The sequence below is a fragment of the Camelina sativa genome, chromosome 11, assembly GCF_030686135.1.
Source record: "Camelina sativa cultivar CO46 ecotype springtype chromosome 11, ASM3068613v1".
NCBI classification, from domain to species: Eukaryota; Viridiplantae; Streptophyta; class Magnoliopsida; order Brassicales; family Brassicaceae; genus Camelina; species Camelina sativa.
The window spans coordinates 41,381,188-41,399,635 of NC_141890.1; the positions used below are offsets into that span (position 1 = coordinate 41,381,188).

At 35.5% G+C, this 18,448-nt stretch overlaps 2 protein-coding genes and 1 long non-coding RNA gene across 5 annotated transcripts; 1 reads left to right on the forward strand and 2 right to left on the reverse strand.

The window, feature by feature from the left end:
• Window positions 1–5,371: 5,371 nt before the first annotated feature.
• Window positions 5,372–9,260, forward strand: LOC104725656 (trehalose-phosphate phosphatase A). 3 transcript variants are annotated; one of them, XM_087470903.1, is made up of 12 exons: window positions 5,506–5,781; window positions 6,701–7,128; window positions 7,227–7,370; window positions 7,479–7,550; window positions 7,635–7,757; window positions 7,844–7,900; window positions 7,986–8,087; window positions 8,174–8,251; window positions 8,358–8,427; window positions 8,511–8,677; window positions 8,765–8,840; window positions 9,138–9,260. In XM_087470903.1, the coding sequence occupies exons 2-11, from the start codon at window positions 6,841–6,843 to the stop codon at window positions 8,813–8,815; spliced, it is 1,152 nt and encodes a 383-aa protein (XP_087327029.1). In that variant the 5' UTR covers window positions 5,506–5,781; window positions 6,701–6,840; the 3' UTR covers window positions 8,816–8,840; window positions 9,138–9,260. The 3 variants fall into 3 exon arrangements, with proteins under 3 accessions (XP_010442651.1, XP_087327029.1, XP_010442648.1); XM_010444349.3 differs by lacking the exon at window positions 9,138–9,260 and having other exon boundaries at window positions 5,372–5,781; window positions 7,230–7,370; window positions 8,765–9,111; XM_010444346.3 differs by lacking the exon at window positions 9,138–9,260 and having other exon boundaries at window positions 8,765–9,111.
• On the reverse strand, window positions 9,112–9,749 carry LOC147935250 (uncharacterized). Its single transcript, XR_015570415.1, has 2 exons — window positions 9,627–9,749; window positions 9,112–9,385 (listed from the first exon to the last, which is right to left on the reverse strand). It is a non-coding gene; the product is annotated as an uncharacterized LOC147935250 (long non-coding RNA).
• Window positions 9,750–10,713: 964 nt separating this feature from the next.
• Window positions 10,714–14,285, reverse strand: LOC147935251 (uncharacterized). The gene is made up of 7 exons (XM_087472919.1): window positions 14,280–14,285; window positions 14,021–14,224; window positions 13,828–13,947; window positions 12,979–13,752; window positions 12,383–12,927; window positions 11,024–12,183; window positions 10,714–10,910 (listed from the first exon to the last, which is right to left on the reverse strand). Exons 1-7 carry the CDS (start codon window positions 14,283–14,285, stop codon window positions 10,714–10,716), a joined length of 3,006 nt encoding a protein of 1,001 aa, XP_087329045.1.
• Between the last annotated feature and the right edge of the window lie 4,163 nt (window positions 14,286–18,448).

Here is an 18,448-nt window from a genome sequence, read left to right on the forward strand (position 1 = left end):
AGAGAACTTTGCGTCAAACTTCCTCCACCATGGAGAAAACCTTGGCTCTGCCTTCCTCCCTTGGGGATAACCTTGCGTCTAACCTCCTGCACCTTCTTCACTTGAGGAGATAACCTTGTGTTCAACCTTCTTCACCATAAAGAGAACCTCGGATCTGCCCTCCTCCTATGTGGAGAGAACATGTTCATGTCCTTTTGCTATCTCAAAATGGCTTGCTCTGACAACCAATGAAAGTAAAAACCTTTTTCTAACGTCACAAAATCTTTTGATAGTAACTAATGTTAAATTTTCCAATGTATTCGTGATAGTAACTATGCCAAAGTGAAAGTAAAATAGTTGGCTTAATGTATTAATATATTATATAATATACTAATCAATGATGTATCATCATAATAATGTATGACCGCCATGGAAAAAACCTCGGCTCCTTCCTCATCCCTTATAGAGAGAACCTTGCGTCCAACCTCCTCCACCATGGAAAGAACCTTGGCTCCACCTTCCTCCCTTTGGGAGATAACCTTGCGTCCAACTTCCTCCACCTTCCTCCCTTGGGTAGATAACCTTGCGTCCAACTTCCTCCACCTTCCTCTCTTGGGTAGATAACCTTGTGTCCAACTTTCTCCACCATAGAGAGAACCTCGGCTCTGCCCTCCTCCTGTGTGGAGAGAAAATATTCACGTCTTTTTTGCTATCTCAAAATGGCTTGCTTCGACAACCAATGAAAGTAAAAACTTTTTTTTAACGTCACAAAATATTTTGATAGTAACTAATGTTAAATTTCCCAATGTATTTGTGGAAGTGTCTTTGACACACCATGACAAAGCCTCTGTCTTTGTAACGCCTCAACCGCCACATTGCTTAGTGAGCCCATGTCCACTCTCAGTACATTGGCCCACCTTCCTAAGTGTGCCTTACATCTATTTTCGGCTCGTGAACCCACCCATATTCGATGGCCGGTTTGTTACGTATGAGAGGCTTTGAAAACTTGTTTACCGAAATTACAAATCAACAACTGATATTTTCCTATGTTTTGTCATCACTCGCACAGTTCCGACAATCACTTACAGGAAGGTCACCCATCAAGAAGTTCTCTGAGGACCTTTGACCAAAAAAATAAGTGCATTTTGGTGACGTATATGGCCAAATCAATTCTTTTAAACCTTTCTGCAAACCAGGGTGTCAGAGTGTTTGAGCTCTTATGGATCTATCAACAACGATTTATCTTTTTCCAATCTATCTATCTATGCTTGTTGTACGCTTGTGTTTGATTAGCCTATTTATCCATTCATTAGGTTGATGAGCTTCTACTTGTTATCTTCCTTTGTGATTGAATGAATAATAGTAACAATTATGTTTGCCAAAAAAAGAAGGGTTTATGACCAACCAATCAAGGTTTAAAAATTAGAAAAAAAATTAAATTGGCATAATTAAAGAAACAATAGAAAATTATAAGCATGGTAATATATGAATCCCAAATAATTCAATGATGAAAATATAAATTAAATAAAATAATCTAAAAATACTACAATAAATTTTAAAATATAGTATTAGGAAAAGAAGACGCATATATTAATCTTTTTTTTTGGGTCAATATATTTATCTTACTTATTCCCAAATGAGAAAGGAGAAAGTATGAGAAAATTTTGGTATACAAAAATAAGAAACATTTACTTTCCCTTTAAAAAAATTTCCAATTAAACAAAGTGGAAAGCAATGTTTTTTGAATAAATTATTTAAATATGAGACAATATATGTTTATATGGATGTGAGTATTTCTAATATTTAGAATTAATAATTATCTATATATTTTCCTTAATTTTTTTCTATATTTTTTTTGTAGAATTAGTAATTTACAATTAAAAATAAGGAAATAATAATATAACTTCGACTTTTATGAAATATATATATATATAATCTCCTTATAATTATTTTAATAAATTTTGTATTTTTTTTATAAATTTTGTAATTTTTGATAATTATCTTTTTACATTATTAATATTTTTTAAAAACAAAATATTTTTTTTTGTAATCAAATTTTTCCTATTAAATATTAACTTTTACACATGTCAAAATCTGAGATTGATAACTTGACACATGTTAAAATCTTGTTAATGACTAACTTTCAAAACCCAACTTTATATAATAAGATTCATTTTCTAGCTACATAATTAACCCAAAGTTCCATGACTTCCCTAAACTTATATATTAATAATTATTATGACATGAAAGAAAAAAAAGTATATGGGCAAATTGACGAGTTCGAGTTCGATCGACTTCTACACATTTTTGAGAGACCGATTCAATGGGGGAAAAAGGACGAGCGCATAGGACTTGAGCCGCATAATGAATAACATTCTTGCAAAACTGGAGGCGCAATAAAAAAAAGCGGACGAACTTGTCTGAGCATGTGTTGTACAACTTAGCTGGCGAGTAGTTTGTATTTAGTCAAAAAGCTAGATGTTTTTTTCCATTGAACTAGTTTATTGTTTTTTCTTATCGCAACAATAAATTATTAACTATTCAAGTGATTAGTAATTGAACAAATTAAAAATTGGCAAAAAAAATATCCAATACAACCACAATTAATTATATCTATACTAATGAGAACTACCTTTACCTCTAAAAATTTGATCGATTCATAATATTAGTTACTAATTAGGTTATATCTTTTTAAAAGATTTTCCTAGGATTATTTTTTGTAATTGGTAGATTTTTTTTTTAATTTATGTAGTTAATTCTATAGTAACTGTATATGTGCAATATATACCAAAAATTTATGTTTTATTTTACATTAGAGTCTAGCGTATGGATCTAAAACCAAATTAAATCGTACTATTTACAATTACAAGTGAAATCTTTTAAATGTTTAGCAAAGTTGTGAAAGTTGTTACTGCATCGTTTGCATGTTGACCCTTATACAATGAAATCTTAATTGATACTAGTACTACATTAAAACCACTATAAATTAATAGGCTGGAATTTTATAATTTTATTAATTTATAAAGGTTTTAATTTATCGATAAATTATTAATTATTAATTAATTAATTAATTAATTAATTAATAAATTTTATGAACAGATTTTCTTTTATAGTTATAATTTTTTTTTAAAAAGAGAAAGATTAGAGATAACTTCCAACAATAAAATTTCATTTTATTAACATAGTATCTCCACTATTTTGTTGATGCGATTTGAAAAGACAACACCGTTAATTTTTGATGCAATTAGAAAAATTAGAGTTAAGTTCCAAAAAGAATGTAAATTCAAGAATAGATAAACAACACTAGAGTCATATGTCACTAAATTTTCTTAGATATAAACATATAAATATATTTTAGTTTCTATCGTTATTAATTCTATCACTATAATTATTTGTTATTAAAAAATATTATTTTATTATTTTGTTGAATTATATCATTTTTTATATTAGTTCAACTTGGGAGTAGAAAAATTTATTAATTTGATAAAAATATTAATTTGATAAAAATATTAATTTATAGAAGTTTTATTGTAATATTTATATAATATAATTAAAAATTCTAAAAAGATCCTCAAACTAAACGAAATTAATATTCAAGAAAAAAAAAAGAGTTGTTGAGACACGAGGGGATGGTCAAAGGGAGGAGCAGAAACAACGGCGTCAAACGAGAAGATTCTGACTGCTAAAATTTCAATTTCCAAAAGATCTTCTTCCAATTATTTTATTAATACTCTACTACTAATAGGATTAAACAATAATCTATATAAACATAATTTTGTTCATTGATAGATTTAATCAAAGATTAGTCGGGAAGCAATGAGAATCCAACTGTGTGAAGTGGTCCTACAACTTTCCCTCAATTGGTACCGAAGGCGAACGAACCCTTACACCTCCTCGAAAAGCCAAATCTCTTTTTTTGTTTTTCTTTCCCATTTCAATTTTTTTACAGTCTCTCGTTTTCGACTTCCAAATTGGTTCCTCTAATTTGTCGTCTTCTTGTCAGAATCTTTGACCGTCTTCTTCTTTGTAGTATATGGCTTAAATTTTACACTGCCCTCTCGTCAAAACTAAGTTTGAACCAGACTTTTTTTTTTGTCAACACTTGAGACCTTCGGCTGTTGTATTCATTTGGAGTTGTTTCTTTTTGTTTTATCATCTACTTTGGTCAAGTTAAGTAACACGTTAACAACCATATTTTTTAGTGGTTAAACTGATTATTCTTTTAGACCCATCAATGATATCTTTAATGATATTGGTGACCACATTATTTGATTTGGACTGACTGATTCTTTTTATTTTATTTTATATTGAATTTCCCAATATTGCTAGTAAGTTATGAAATGAACTGAACAACAGGTACACCAAGCAGTCAAGCACCACATCACTTCACATGTTTGCTAATCTCCGAGTATCTATAATTTAGTAAACTGATCGAGAAAGTAGATATGCCATGTCTTGGAGCTAGGTTATTTTATTTTATTTTTTTTTTTATCTTGGAGCTAGGTTTACCACCCTTCAACAAAGCCTATAGTGAAAACATGAGTTAAAGAAATTTGTGTGAGTTAAACACACACACAAATTTGAAGTAACGAAATAACAATGTGAACGAACGATTCGTTATCCTTCATCGTCATGCTTATTGATGATATAAAAGTACAAAAGTAATGGTAAATCATAAGAAGAAAGAAAGTAAAACATAATAAAACACGGGGGTTGATCGATGCTATTGCTACTAAACTAATCGCACAACAAGCCACGAGTATCCCGTCACGTAAGCGAAATCGTATGGTCAGTATTACATATTGCTCAACGATCCACGTGGATCCTATGGAGAAGAAAATGACTTTTTATTATTATTAATTAAAGAAAAGAAAAGAAACAAACCGTCACCGACCTAAATGCCACCAACAGCTGTGTCCGAGAGCGACCGCACCCAACACGAAAGCCATCTCATCAACAACATCTCACGGTGGCGGGACCATCACCAACCCCAATTCAATTCGACTTATCCACGTCAGACCTGACTCACGCTTTTATAAACCCAGCCGCCACGTGTCTTCCGCCTTTGTTTTGAGATCCACTTATGGGCCCCCATTTTCATCGGCGGTTTCTTTGGAACTAATTTATTAATCATAATAAACCCAATTCTACTTAAACAAATATAATTAGGCACGTTAATCTAATTAATTAATTTAAATTGATTAATAACGAACCAATGTAGTAATGTAAACTTAACCAACCACAACACCGTGCGAAGAAACTCTTTTTTTTTTGTATATCACGGCGTCACTACACGCGCTAAACATTTAATCTAAATGTCACGCGCGGTTTTCATTGGCTACATGAAGTACACGTATACGTCACCTGTTTCTCCAAAATTTTCTGGCGAGTCAACAACCGTCGGGAGACAACAACGACAAAAAAAAAAAAACTTTCTTTCGTTCTGTTTTTTTTTTTTTTTTGTTTTTTGGTTACATTCTTAGATTTTATACTATAATTTTACTAATACCACAGAAAAATTTGGACTTTTATATATTTTGGGAGATAGTTCTCTGCGATTTTCTCGGGGCACTTATATTCACCATTTGGGTTCTTTTTGGCAAATCTTCTTCTTCCCCATTTATTTTCTGTGTCCCTTATTTGGTTGCCGAGAAACCGCGAGAATTAGAAAAAAAAAAAAATCAAACAAATTCGAAGAAGAAGAAGAGAGAAAACGAAATTAAAAAAAAAAAAAGTCTCTGTCTTTTAAAAATCATTCTTCGTTTCCGGTTTCGAAACTTGTTGTGTCTGCATTTTTCTCAGGTAATTTCTTAACTCAAAAGCTTCGTCTTTTATCCCATTTTGCGCATAAATTAGCCATTTTTACAATCTGTTCTTCGTTATGAGCTGGGATTTTTCAGTTTTTTTTGGCTCAAGGGTTATTGTAGTTTTGTATTGGGGGATGTTTGTTTGTCGTATGATTAAAATGTATGAACTAGTTTTTTTTTTTTTAATAAGAACAAAAAAAGACAGGATTTTGTTTTCTGGGTTAAGGAATTTGGTACTTTGTTTCTTTTGGGTTTGGAATTTTATGAGAGAGTGACAATGATTTGTCAAGCTTTACGAGCAACACATTTTGAATTTGGTGGTGGTGGTGGCTGGTGGGTCTAATATGTTTTTCAGTTTGTCTATTCTGCAAGTGTGTGTGTTACTAAAACTTTTAATGTTTCCTTCCATACCATACTCTGATGTGTCTTCTTTTGTTCTATTAGTGGCAATTTGTCTCTTTTTTTTTTTTTACCATTTTCTGAAATGTAGTTTTACAACAGTAGTTAGTTTCTATACAACCCATTTGTATCTCTGATGCTTGAAAATGTGGGGTTTGGTCAAAAATTGTGAATGATGAGAGAGTTTCTGTGTATCACTCAGAAACTCTATCTGGAGATTTTAGTCCCTTGAATTGACATAGAGGTTGTTCTATATTCACCATTATGCCATATCTCTCTCTGGCAATACTACAAAGTAAAGTCATTTCATGAATAATGTGTTTTCTTGATTACCCTTTCGTACAACTGTCAGCTAAATAAAGACAAAGAAATGTTACAAACATTTTGTTTCTTTCTCTTTGGATAATAGCTTTCAGGTCAATGTGTATTAGCTTTGGTATCCAATGTTTTCCTGTTTTAGCTTCAGAGACTTATAGTGATCACACCTTAACTGGTTCTTGGCATCTACATTTCAGGGTCCAAGTTTCTCTGAGGAATAGGATTCTTTAAAGAATTTGAGTATATAAGTGAAGTTGTAGAGCTTCTTCTATCTGAGAATCCTCTGAGAAACTTCGATATATTATACAGTTTGCTTGTAACAACATTTGGTGTTGTTATGGACATAAAATCTGGTCACTCATCTCCTGTAATGACTGATTCTCCACCGTTAAGCAATGCAAGATTAACCATTCGTCAGAACAGAATCCCTTACTCATCAGCTGCAGCGCTGTCACAGAACAGTAACCTTCTTCTAACCGTTCCTAGAAAGAAAACTGGTGTCCTTGATGATGTTAAGTCTAATTGTTGGCTTGATGCAATGAAATCTTCTTCTCCTCCTCCAACACTAGTTAACAAAGATAACATCAGCAGTGAGGCCACAGATATGACTTATCGCGAATGGATGGTTTGTCCCTTACTGTCCCTCTTTATATTCTTTTCTGAACATTAAGTCGTTATTTTGATCTTGCTAATCTTTTCTTTTGTCTTGTAACTATGTTTTAGCAGCTCAAGTATCCATCAGCACTTACTTCTTTCGAGAAAATCATGAGTTTTGCAAAGGGTAAAAGAATAGCATTGTTTCTTGATTATGACGGGACACTTTCGCCTATAGTTGAGGAACCTGATTGCGCTTACATGTCAAGTGCTGTAAGTGTTTGACTTCCCCCTACTTAACTCAATTGCTAAAACAGATCAAAATTTTGCTTCATCATTCTAATGAATACTATATGGTTTGACGCCTTTTTACATGTGTAGATGCGTAGTGCAGTGCAAAACGTTGCCAAGTACTTCCCAACTGCGATCATAAGTGGAAGAAGCCGTGATAAGGTTAATGTTTTACTTGTTACATTTCCATCATCAAGAACAGTTTCTTCTGTAATCTAGTGTTTTTAATAATCCATTTTTCTTCAGGTGTACGAGTTTGTTAATTTGAGTGAACTTTACTACGCTGGAAGCCACGGGATGGACATCATGAGTCCTGCAGGAGAATCTTTAAACCATGAACATAGCCGTACTGTATCAGTCAACGAAAAGGTTTATTTTTCTTGCCTTTTGTTTGTTTTCTGCAATATCTGTATGCTATACATCAGATTCTTGAATGTGATTTTGGCATTTGTCAGGGGAAAGATGTAAATCTATTCCAGCCCGCTAGCGAGTTTTTACCAATGATCGATAAGGTATATTTACAAAACATCTTCTGATGTATACATATATAGTAATAGCGACATCATTTTTGATTGTTGAGTGAAATTATCTTCTTAGGTGCTTTGTTCTCTTATAGAGAGTACAAACGATATCAAAGGGATCAAAGTAGAAGACAACAAGTTCTGCATCTCTGTCCATTACCGCAATGTAGAAGAAAAGGTTTGAATATCTCTCTATTCAATAACCGGTTTGCTTCCTTTAAAACCAATACACTTTTCTTTAAAGAGTTGTTATATTTGTTACAGAATTGGGCATCGGTTGCACAGTGTGTTGATGATGTTATCAGAACATATCCAAAACTACGGCTAACACACGGTCGGAAGGTAAAACATCTCAATTTTTCTTGAAAATTTCAAGACAAAAACAAATTTGAAACGTTTTCAAAGTTTGATTTTTTTTGTTTCTTGGTTGGTTTGTGTTGCTTTAAAGGTTTTAGAGATCCGACCAGTGATTGACTGGGACAAAGGGAAAGCTGTGACATTCCTACTCGAATCTCTTGGTAGTTAAAAAAAACACTTTCTTCTCTGCTTCTGTTATGAAATCTTGGTTTGGTCATTGACTCTTGAAACATTTTTTTTTAAGGCCTAACAAACTGTGAGGATGTTCTTCCAATATATGTTGGGGATGATCGAACAGACGAAGATGCATTCAAGGTATTACGAGAAGGACCGAATCATGGTTATGGTATATTAGTCTCTGCTGTACCCAAAGACAGTAATGCCTTTTACTCGCTTCGTGACCCTTCTGAGGTAAACTAATACATCACTCTACTGAATACTCCAGCTATGTCATTTTGATCTATATGAGTTTTGATTTGTTTGTAATCTATCTATCAGGTGATGGAGTTTCTGAAATCATTGGTCACATGGAAGAGATCAATGGGTTAAGTAGAAGAAGAAGTAGAAGAAAATGGTAAACGTTAATATATATATATATATATATATGATTACAAATATGGAAGAAGTTTTGAGGATTATTATTGTTACTTTCGGCTTTATACAAATACCGTTGAGATTTAACTTAACGGTATCGGATCGGAAAAGAGATCACATGAAGGCTTCAAAACATGCCGGAGATCCTCTTTTTCCGATCAATCTCTTTATCTTCTACAACTGTAAATTCTTCTTTTTATCTTGGATAAACTGTCTTTTAATCTCCGGATTAATTCAAATCATTTGTCTCATTTTGGTTTAATGCTTTTATGTGAAGGTTTATTAATAGGACAAAAAGGCACATAACTTTTACATTCTTCTCAATCAAAACTTGAGTTAACATATTATATAGTAGAACTTACTATTGCTAAGGAGGTTTACAACGTCTTCGGGAGCCTGGTATATCTGATGCGCCTGGACTTCTGGGTGGCCCTTTACCACCTGCACGTGGTGAACAACTTCCACCAACCTCAGCCTTGATCTCTTTAATCACCTTTAGATCCCAAACCCCTTCTTCTCCTATTTCTTACCAAAAACAAGAAAACAACAATTTGAGTATATATTTAGAGTAAAAATATATATATATATATATATATATATATCATTTTATATGATGTAGTAGTTGAACCAATCCTAATCATTGTATACACTATACAAAAACTAGTACAAAAATCTAATGGAAAGAAAAAACTAATTTTTTCAAGTTCGATTTTCTTAAATTAAAAACTGAACTACAAAATCGTATTGGGCATATATAACCACTTACTGGGGTTTGGAGATTCGTATGGTAGTACTCGAGCCTCTGCTGTGTTTAATAATCCAGAGAGCACCAGAAAACTCAAAGTTAGTAAGCAAACCTTATACATTTTTTGAAATAATTTTAAAGGATGAGTTTTAAAATGTGAATGCATGAATATATATATAGAGAGCGAAATGAACTCATGTTGAGATGTAAATTTCAATGTTTTTTCTTAGAAATGAAATAAGGTCATTGTTGAAAAATGCTAGTTGACTCTTGAAATGTTTTTCTCTAAATATTAATTTTAATTTGTTTTAAATTCTTCGGGAGAACAACTTATTTGACTATCATTAGTGGAAGGAACCGTGTAACATTAACATTAACATTAACATTAACATTAACATTAACATTAACATTAACATTAACATTAACATTAACATTAACATTAACATTAACATTAACAACTTGTTTCATTTTCTTCATCTAGAACGTTTTCTTGTGTGGTCAAATATAACATCCATGTCATCATGTTTGTTACGCTGAATATTAATCTTCTTTTGCTTATGTTAGGAATCTTTGTTTTGTTCTATGAAACATCTATTCAGGCGTAAACAATTGTGACTCGATCTATGTCGGGGGATGATCGAAGAGAGGCAGATGCAATTAAGGTTTACTCTGATCATAACCCATTTAGCTAAAACACTTAGTTAAGAAATAGTTTTGACTAAAGGTGGAAGTAATGTCACGAGATGGACGAATCAATATTGCATGCCTTTTACTCGTTTCTTGACCCCTCTGAGGTAAAACTAATAAATCACTCATATTTGTGGTTAAACAACAACTATTAGTGTATTTTAACCAAAAAATTAAACAATGTTATACATGTTCTTCTTCAACAAAAGGTTTATCACAATGAATGTTGGTGTTATTCTTGTATAATCTAAAACCTTAGGTTATTAAGATTAGATAATTAATTAAATGTAAATACATGTTACGTATGTTTTGTGTAATGGATATTTTTGATGATTTATGCAATAAAAAAGTTATATAAAAATTCATTTAAATAAATTTTGCAAACAAGATTTTTTTTTTTTGTCAAATCTTAGATTAAAACTTAATCAAATGTTACAAAGGAAAGAGACATCAGTGCCTCTTTAGCTGCCGTATCGGCTCGAAAGTTGTTTTCACATTTTAGAAAGATGAAATCGCAAACTAAGAAATCGAGAGATAGAGTAAGGATGTCGTGTTGAATCCCATAAAGTTCCTTCATATGGAACTCCGAATTGAGTGCTTTGATCAACTGCTGTGAATCTGAAGAAAAAGAAAGTTTCTGAAAACCAAGCTCTCGGGCATGACGGAGAGCATGAAGCAAGGCCAAAGCTTCCGCCACTAGGGGGAGCTCACATTCGCCGCCACCGCTTTACCTTGTCTCTCAGAGGAGGGAAGGTGTTGCTCAAACAACCATCCAAAACCCGCTTGATTTGTTTCCTTATTCCACGCTGCATCAGAGAAACAGCGGGTAATGTCGGGATTTGAAGAGTTAGCTTGGGTCGGTGGGGTTTGGGGATTGGGGCTTCTGGGGTAGATCTGAGCATTTACCCAGTTTCGGGCTTGGCTGATCACCTGAGTGGCAACCTCTCGACTAGGTGTTTGGATCTGCTCAAAAATTCGCCTATTTCTATTGGTCCATATCGCCCACAGGATCCAAGGGGAGATGACACCTTTCGGCAATCCTGTCGGAGGTAAACAACTTAGTTTATTCGCCATCTCTAGTCCTTGTTGGAAGCTTAACAGATGGGAGAGATTGAGATGATGCACAACTGGAAGCAAATCCCAGATTTCAATTGCAACAGGACACTGAAAGAAGAGGTGCAAAAGCGATTCCTCTTGATCACAGTGTGGACAGAAAGCCAACTGGTTGATGCCTCGGATCTGTAGGTTCGTTCCCACTTGTAAGCCGTTGTTCATAGCTCTCCAGAGAAAGGTTTTAATCTTTGGTGCGCATTGTAGGTTCCAAATGTCTTGAAGCCACTTAAAATTAGGATGGGTGGGTGGTTGGGGTGGTTGGGTTAGAGAGTCTTTCAACATTAATGTTGAGTGGTATCCTGTCTTTACACTGTACTCACCATCCTTAGTAGGCAACCATAAATGTTTATCCTGAGCCCCCAATTTACTCAGTCGGAGAGAGAGGATATAGGATTCATACTGAGGAAGGTTTTGGCGTATAAGATTTGAATCCCAATCTTTGGAGACAGGACACACCAGATCCTTAACAAGCATCTCTCTATTATGCTTTGTAGGTGGTCCTACTGGTATTAATGGGGAGGACACAGATAGCCACAGATCTGACCAAACCCTAGTAGTGTCACCTGAGCCTAAGCCAATCCCCAATTGAGATTTGAGTAGATCGCGTCCAATACAGATGCCACGCCAGCCGTGAGAAGCCGTGGAGGAGACTTGGCATTCAGGAAGGGTGCGGTGGTACAGTACTTGCCTAAGAGGATTCGTGCTAGCAAAAACGTCGGATGTGTAAGTATTCTCCAACTTACTTTTGCAAGAAGAGCATCGTTGAAAGCTGAGATATCTTTAAAACCCAAACCTCCATCCCTCTTAGTTTTTGCCATTTTTGACCAGGCTATCCAAGTCATCTTCTTCTTGTCTAGGGAGGAATCCCACCAAAACCTGGTTAGAGCTGATTGGATTCTTTTACACAGGGAGACTGGGAGTTTGAAGCAAGTCATTGAGTAAGTTGGTATAGCCGATAGCACAGATTTTAACAATACGGTTTTCCCCGCAGAGGACAGGAATCTTCAGAGCAACTCTTAGCTCTTTGGTTTATCCGAGCAATGATTTGGTTGAAAAGATCCCGTTTCTTTCTTCCAAACATTTCAGGAAGCCCAAGGTATTTACCTAAGCCTCCCACTTTTTGTGTAACAAGGATTTGTTGGGCCTCTTGTTTGATGTGTTCTTCTGTCTTGACTGAAAAAGTGACTACTGATTTAGCTTTATTTATCATCTTACCAGATGCCTCTTCGTACTGATGTAGTATCTTCATGAGGACTCGACAACTCTGAGCGTCCGATCTACAGAAGAACATGGTATCATCTGCAAACAGGAGGTGGTTAAAGCGGGGACTGCCCATGGCGACTCTAATGCCAAGTAAGCTTCCATCTAGTTGAGCTTTTGCACACATTCCTGCTAGTACCTCAGTACATAGGATAAATAGGTAGGGGGACAAGGGGTCGCCTTGTCTAATCCCCCTTGTAGGTAGAACTAAACCCTGAGAAGAAACGTTGAGTAGGAACGCATAGGAGACCGTAGAGATACACTGCATAAGCCATCATATCCAAACTTGGTGAAAGCTCATTCTCTCCATTACCAGTTCTATGAAATCCCATTCAAGTCGGTCATATGCCTTACTCATATCAGTTTTTACCGCCATGTAGCATCTCTTAGTAGCACCAGAGGTTTTGAGATAATGCAGGGCTTCATGAGATATTAGGACATTGTTAGAAATAGCTCTCTTAGGCTCAAAAGCAGAATGAGTCTCCGAAATAATGTTTTGCAGCACCGGTTGGAGTCTTCTCAAAATTAATTTGGATATGATCTTATAAAAAACAGAACAGAGGGCTATTTGTATGTAGTCCATCATTCTTTGAGGGCTTTGGATCTTAGGAATCAGTCTGATGTGTGTTTTGTTAATGCTATGTTGTAGGCACGACGAGGAGAAGAAGGATTGGATCTCCAAGACCACATTTGGGCCCATGTTTTCCCAGTTAGATTGAAAGAAACTGGCAGAGAAGCCATCGGGACCCAGAGCTTTCTCTGCATGAATAGAGAAGCAAGCTTTTTGAATTTCTTCTGGGGTTGGATGAGCTATAAGACTCTGATTGATTTCTTCTGTTATACACGGTGAGATTGAGTTCTCTACTAAACGACGTCTCTCTCCCGGCTTGGTGGAGAATAACTCAGTGAAATAGTCAGATATCACCTTCAGGATAGCTTGCTCTTCATAAGTAGGTTGACCCTCCTTATCCTCAATTACTGCAAATTTATTAACCGTGGTTCTCCCTCTGGTAATGGAGTGGAAATAGCTCGTATTCTTGTCCCCCAGAGCTAACCACAATTGTCTACTCCTTTGTTGCCAGAATTCCTACTTCGCTTTGTAAGCTAACAGCAGTTTATTGTTTATCGAGGATATCAAGGTTTGATCAGAAACTTGGCTTACCGTAGCTTCCTCTAGCTTTTCTTTAAGTTCCTCAATAACAAGCTTACTATTTTGGTGGTTTGTCTTAGTCCAGGAGATGATCTCAGTCCGACATCGGCTAATCTTTTCTTCCACCAATTCCTTTTCATCAAAAGACTAGGCCGCTTTAATTAACTTCGTGATTTCTTCATTTTCTTTAAGGTGCCTATCGTACATGAACACTCCCCTCTTTTTCTTTTTTTGTCAGGTCTAGATGAGTAAGGAGCGATCTGTGATCTGAGCCCTCAATATTCAAGTATGCACTTCGGCTCGAGGGGTACTCTACAGCCCAAGCAGCATTGGACATTGCTCTATCCAGACTGCAGTGTACTAGGTGATCATTTCTTTCCCCCTCCAGGATAGGAAATTGCCAGAGTGCCTTAGATCAAATAGGTCGCATTCATTCATAAAGGTTCTGATGTCAACAAAAGTACCCTCATGTCTGTATGCTCCTCCTTGTTTCTCTGAGGCATCAATTATATCATTAAAGTCACCAATTAGGAACCAAGGGTCGTCTCTGTCTTTGCCCACAGCTGTTAATTGATCCCAAATAATCTTTCTTTTGCTTATGTCAGGTTCACCGTATAAGAATGTGGCAAAGAAACTCTTACCATTAACTCGTATTTGTGTGTCTATGGTTCTGGCAGCTTGACAGCACGGTAAGTTCCGTTTCCTGATTTCAATAAAGTGCTAAACCGCCTCCACCAGGGCTGTGGGGGGAGATTAAAAGTTTATTAGGGTAATGGAGCCAATCTAACTTCTTTAGGACAGTTTCATCAGGGTTCTTGGTCTCCATGAGGAAAATGATTTTCGGAGAGTCCTTGGAGTGGATCTCTCGAAGCCGCTGGACTGTTATGGGATTCCCCAGCCCACAACCGTTCCAGCTCAGGAGCTTTAAGGAAGAGGAGGAGGTGGGTTTTGAAAATCCACCTTCTTCCTTATCATTGCAGGTATGAGGGCATCCTTCCTGTTTGGGCAATTTTGCTGTTTTTGCACGTCTCCTTGGGGAAGGGATAATCATTTCTTAGCTGAAACTCTGTTAGGACCTTCACTGCTTTCTCCCCTTTTATCGATACCCAAACTAGCATTGTCATTGGTCTTAGGTGAGCTTTGGAGTAGGAATTTGTTTCTCTTGCATGATTTCGCACCGTTTAAATGTAGAGGGCTCCTGTTTATCTGTTTTGCCAAAGGAGGTCGACCTCTCTTTTTCTTCGTAGCGGCCACTAGTGTTGCCTCTCTAGTTGCAGGATGAGGGGGAAGGTCAACGTTTTCCTCTAAAGGAGCATTATGAGGAGATGAATTGTCAGCCAAATGGCTTGGTTAGCCACCTTTGCGGCCTCAATGATTTGAGCTGCTGTTTCTGCAGTGAACCCTTTTGCCTCTTCTTGAATAACTCTACACTTTCTAGCAGCACTTTCGCTTGGGTTGGAGCAGCTTATGTATTGGACAGTGACCTCCCTTAATTCTTCCAGAACTTCTTCAGTTGTTGGGATCAGAGGAGGGGGTGGGGTTGCAGTCTCTACAGAGGGTAATGATCTCTCTAAAGGGGGTATTCGAGGGCGAGAGGATTCAGAGCTATCAGAGCGGGTGATTACAGAACATGTTGCTCTCTCCCTCCATTGTAAATTTGCTAGGTACGATCTCTCCTTAGTCATGTTATGAGCATTTCCAGACACATCTCAGGGCGAGTAGTAGGATCTAGAAACCTGACCTCTGGAAAGTGAGGGTCTATGTTCTTCTTGTCTGCTAGGGTATCTTTGGACCTTTCGGGTTAAACCTGACCTCTGCAAACATGATTTTAATATGCAAATTATATACAAATTCAATTTAATTCATATAGCAAAAAAAAAATTATGAATAATTTTGTGAGGAAATTAGCCACAAAAATTTTATAACATTTTATAACTACAAGTTACTGATATAACTGATGCAATTTTTAACTGATAGGTAAAGGAAATGTAACAATTAGTAGCAAATAGCGATAAATTAATTTGTATCTGATTTGTGGCAATTTGCGACAATTTATTATAAAAAGTTATTTTACGACGACAAAATAGTTACTAATTTTTTTGGTCTCAAATCTGTAACAATTTTTTTTAGCTACATAAATCTAGTTATACCTACACATTTTTTAGTAACTATACAAATCTTTTTTACTAGTGGTATCACAACATCACCTTCACAACAAGTAGTACATTGAGAATTCAATCTATATTTAATGGTTAGTATTATATTTATTATATTTTAATGAGTCTTTTATCAGAAATATTGGTTTACTCTAGTTATCCAATTCGAAAGTGTTATTCTAGTTATTTTTACAAAGATTTGTGTAAAATTAGGTAAATCTCAGTTTTACATACCCACAAGGCCACAACTAAACATAAAAAGGTGCATCTTATTTTACGGGTTCATTTCGAAGTATTTGGAATGTGGTGGCATTCCAATGAGAAATAGGCATATTAATTCCTGGATACACATGAATTGGATAATTAGACTAATTAAGTTGAGAAGTTTTGTTCTAAGAAACACATTAACAAAATGAGTAAAAGTGTTTATCTCTGCCATGGTTAAGGAGGTTCCAACTATTCCCCGAGTCTCAAGTATTGACATCGAGAACTAATATTAATAACAAAAAATACAGCAACTAATTGACATCTAAAATGTTGAAAGTATATAGTATACCAAAAAAATAGTTTAAAGAATTAAGTTACCACTGTATTTTGAGTTTTTGTTAGTCAAATGAACATTCAATGATAAAAACAAAATAAACTACTACATTCTAACTAATGTATTCCATCCTATGCAAAAGCAATCTTGCATGCATTTGGGGATGCAATGCTTTTAGAAAATAAATGTTATCTTAAAATATTTATTTTCTAAAAATAAAGAGTATTTAAATGTAAATTTGGATATATCTAATTTTTTTTTTTGGTCAAAAGGATATATCTAATATTAAAAACATGATAGTTATTAATTATGAGTTTTTTGTTAGATTGTTATTTATATCTATTGGAGTTTTATAGTTGAACACATACAAACAAAATTAATTGTCACAAAAATCGATTTTAAAGTCTCTTTTTTTTTGTCGTCTATTACATTTTCTAATCGATCTTAACGTCATAGTGCTCCATGCCTCCACCATTCATAACTCAAAAAAAAAAGGGAGTATTTAACATAGATATATATGTAAATGCAAATTCTGAAACAACTCGCTGTGAGGAACAAGTCGTTGTGCCGAACAGAGCCTTGTGTCAATCAGGAAACTGCATCAGATCACAGACGCCTGAGTTTCTGACATGGATGTGTGAGCTGACGTGGCAAAACGTGAGTGGATGTGATGATGCGTCAAAGAAGGTTGTTGACTTGGCATTGAAGATAGAGACGGGATTGCACTTGGACATATGAAGAATATTCTCTACGAAAAATAAGGAAAGGATAAGCTTGAGGAGCAAGCAGTTTCCTTATCCCTTGATACTTGGAGATTCGCCTTCTAGGGTTTCTCAAATCGTGTATATATATTTTAGGAGTAGGCCACGAGCCAAGTTGAGCACTCTAGAATATTGATACAGTTGTAAACTTCGAAGCCACAAATATAAGGCTTAGAAGGGGTGTTCCCAGTTCTCTGTGACGTTAATCAGGGTAGTGATTAAGTGCGCAAAGAATTGTTTTTTCTTTCTCTTAGATCTACATTGGTGAGAGTTTAGATAGAAAAGAGAGAGGGTTGGTTTTTGTCTCTCATAGATAAAAAGAGAGAGGGTTGGTTTTCTTCTCTTAGATCTATACAGGGTGTTGTGTTAGATAGAAAAGAGAAGTTTCAGATTCATTCTTAGTCGGGATCAATCCTATTGGGTAGAATAGGTTGAGTAAGGGTCGAGACAAAATTGTATCATTGTAAGAGATAAATTTTGTTAATAAGATTGAAGAGAAAAGCTTTGGCTTGGCGCGTTCCAAGCATAAATCAGTGGGTTGTGTATCTCTATACCTTAACAATTGGTATCAGAGCAGACGCCTGATAAAAGAATTGTGTATCATTTCAACAGGTGAGATCTTGAGACGAGGTATGGAGAATCCACAATAGTTCGTTGATGAGAACAATCCACTGATGCTTGACGCTGAGCATTATGGTGATTGGAAAGCACAAACCAGACAGATGATTCAGAGTCGTGATATGGAAGCCTGGTTCGTTGTTGAAGATGGTTGGTCACTTCCAACACTTACGAACATGAGAGGAGAAACTGTAATAAAGCCCTGTAAGCTGTGGACGTCTGAGGAGAAGTTAAAGGGAAAACAGAACACTGATGCGCTATCTACTATTTTTAGCTGCTTGCTGATGGATCTGTTCGCAATGGTGCAAGGGTATATGTCGATGAATGAAGCTTTGGATCGTTTGGAAGGCTTCTCTAAGGAGACCAGAAGGGTGAAGAAGGTTTACAAGGATATGAGGTTTGTCAAGGAATTTCTCAGAAGCTTATCACATGGATATCTTTCTCACAAATCTGATGGTAAATGTGCTTTAAGTTCTGGTGAACAGAAGGTTGATCCGTGTGTGAAATTAGTTCAGACAGATGAACTGCAGATGAGAAAGAATGATCAGAAGGCTGAG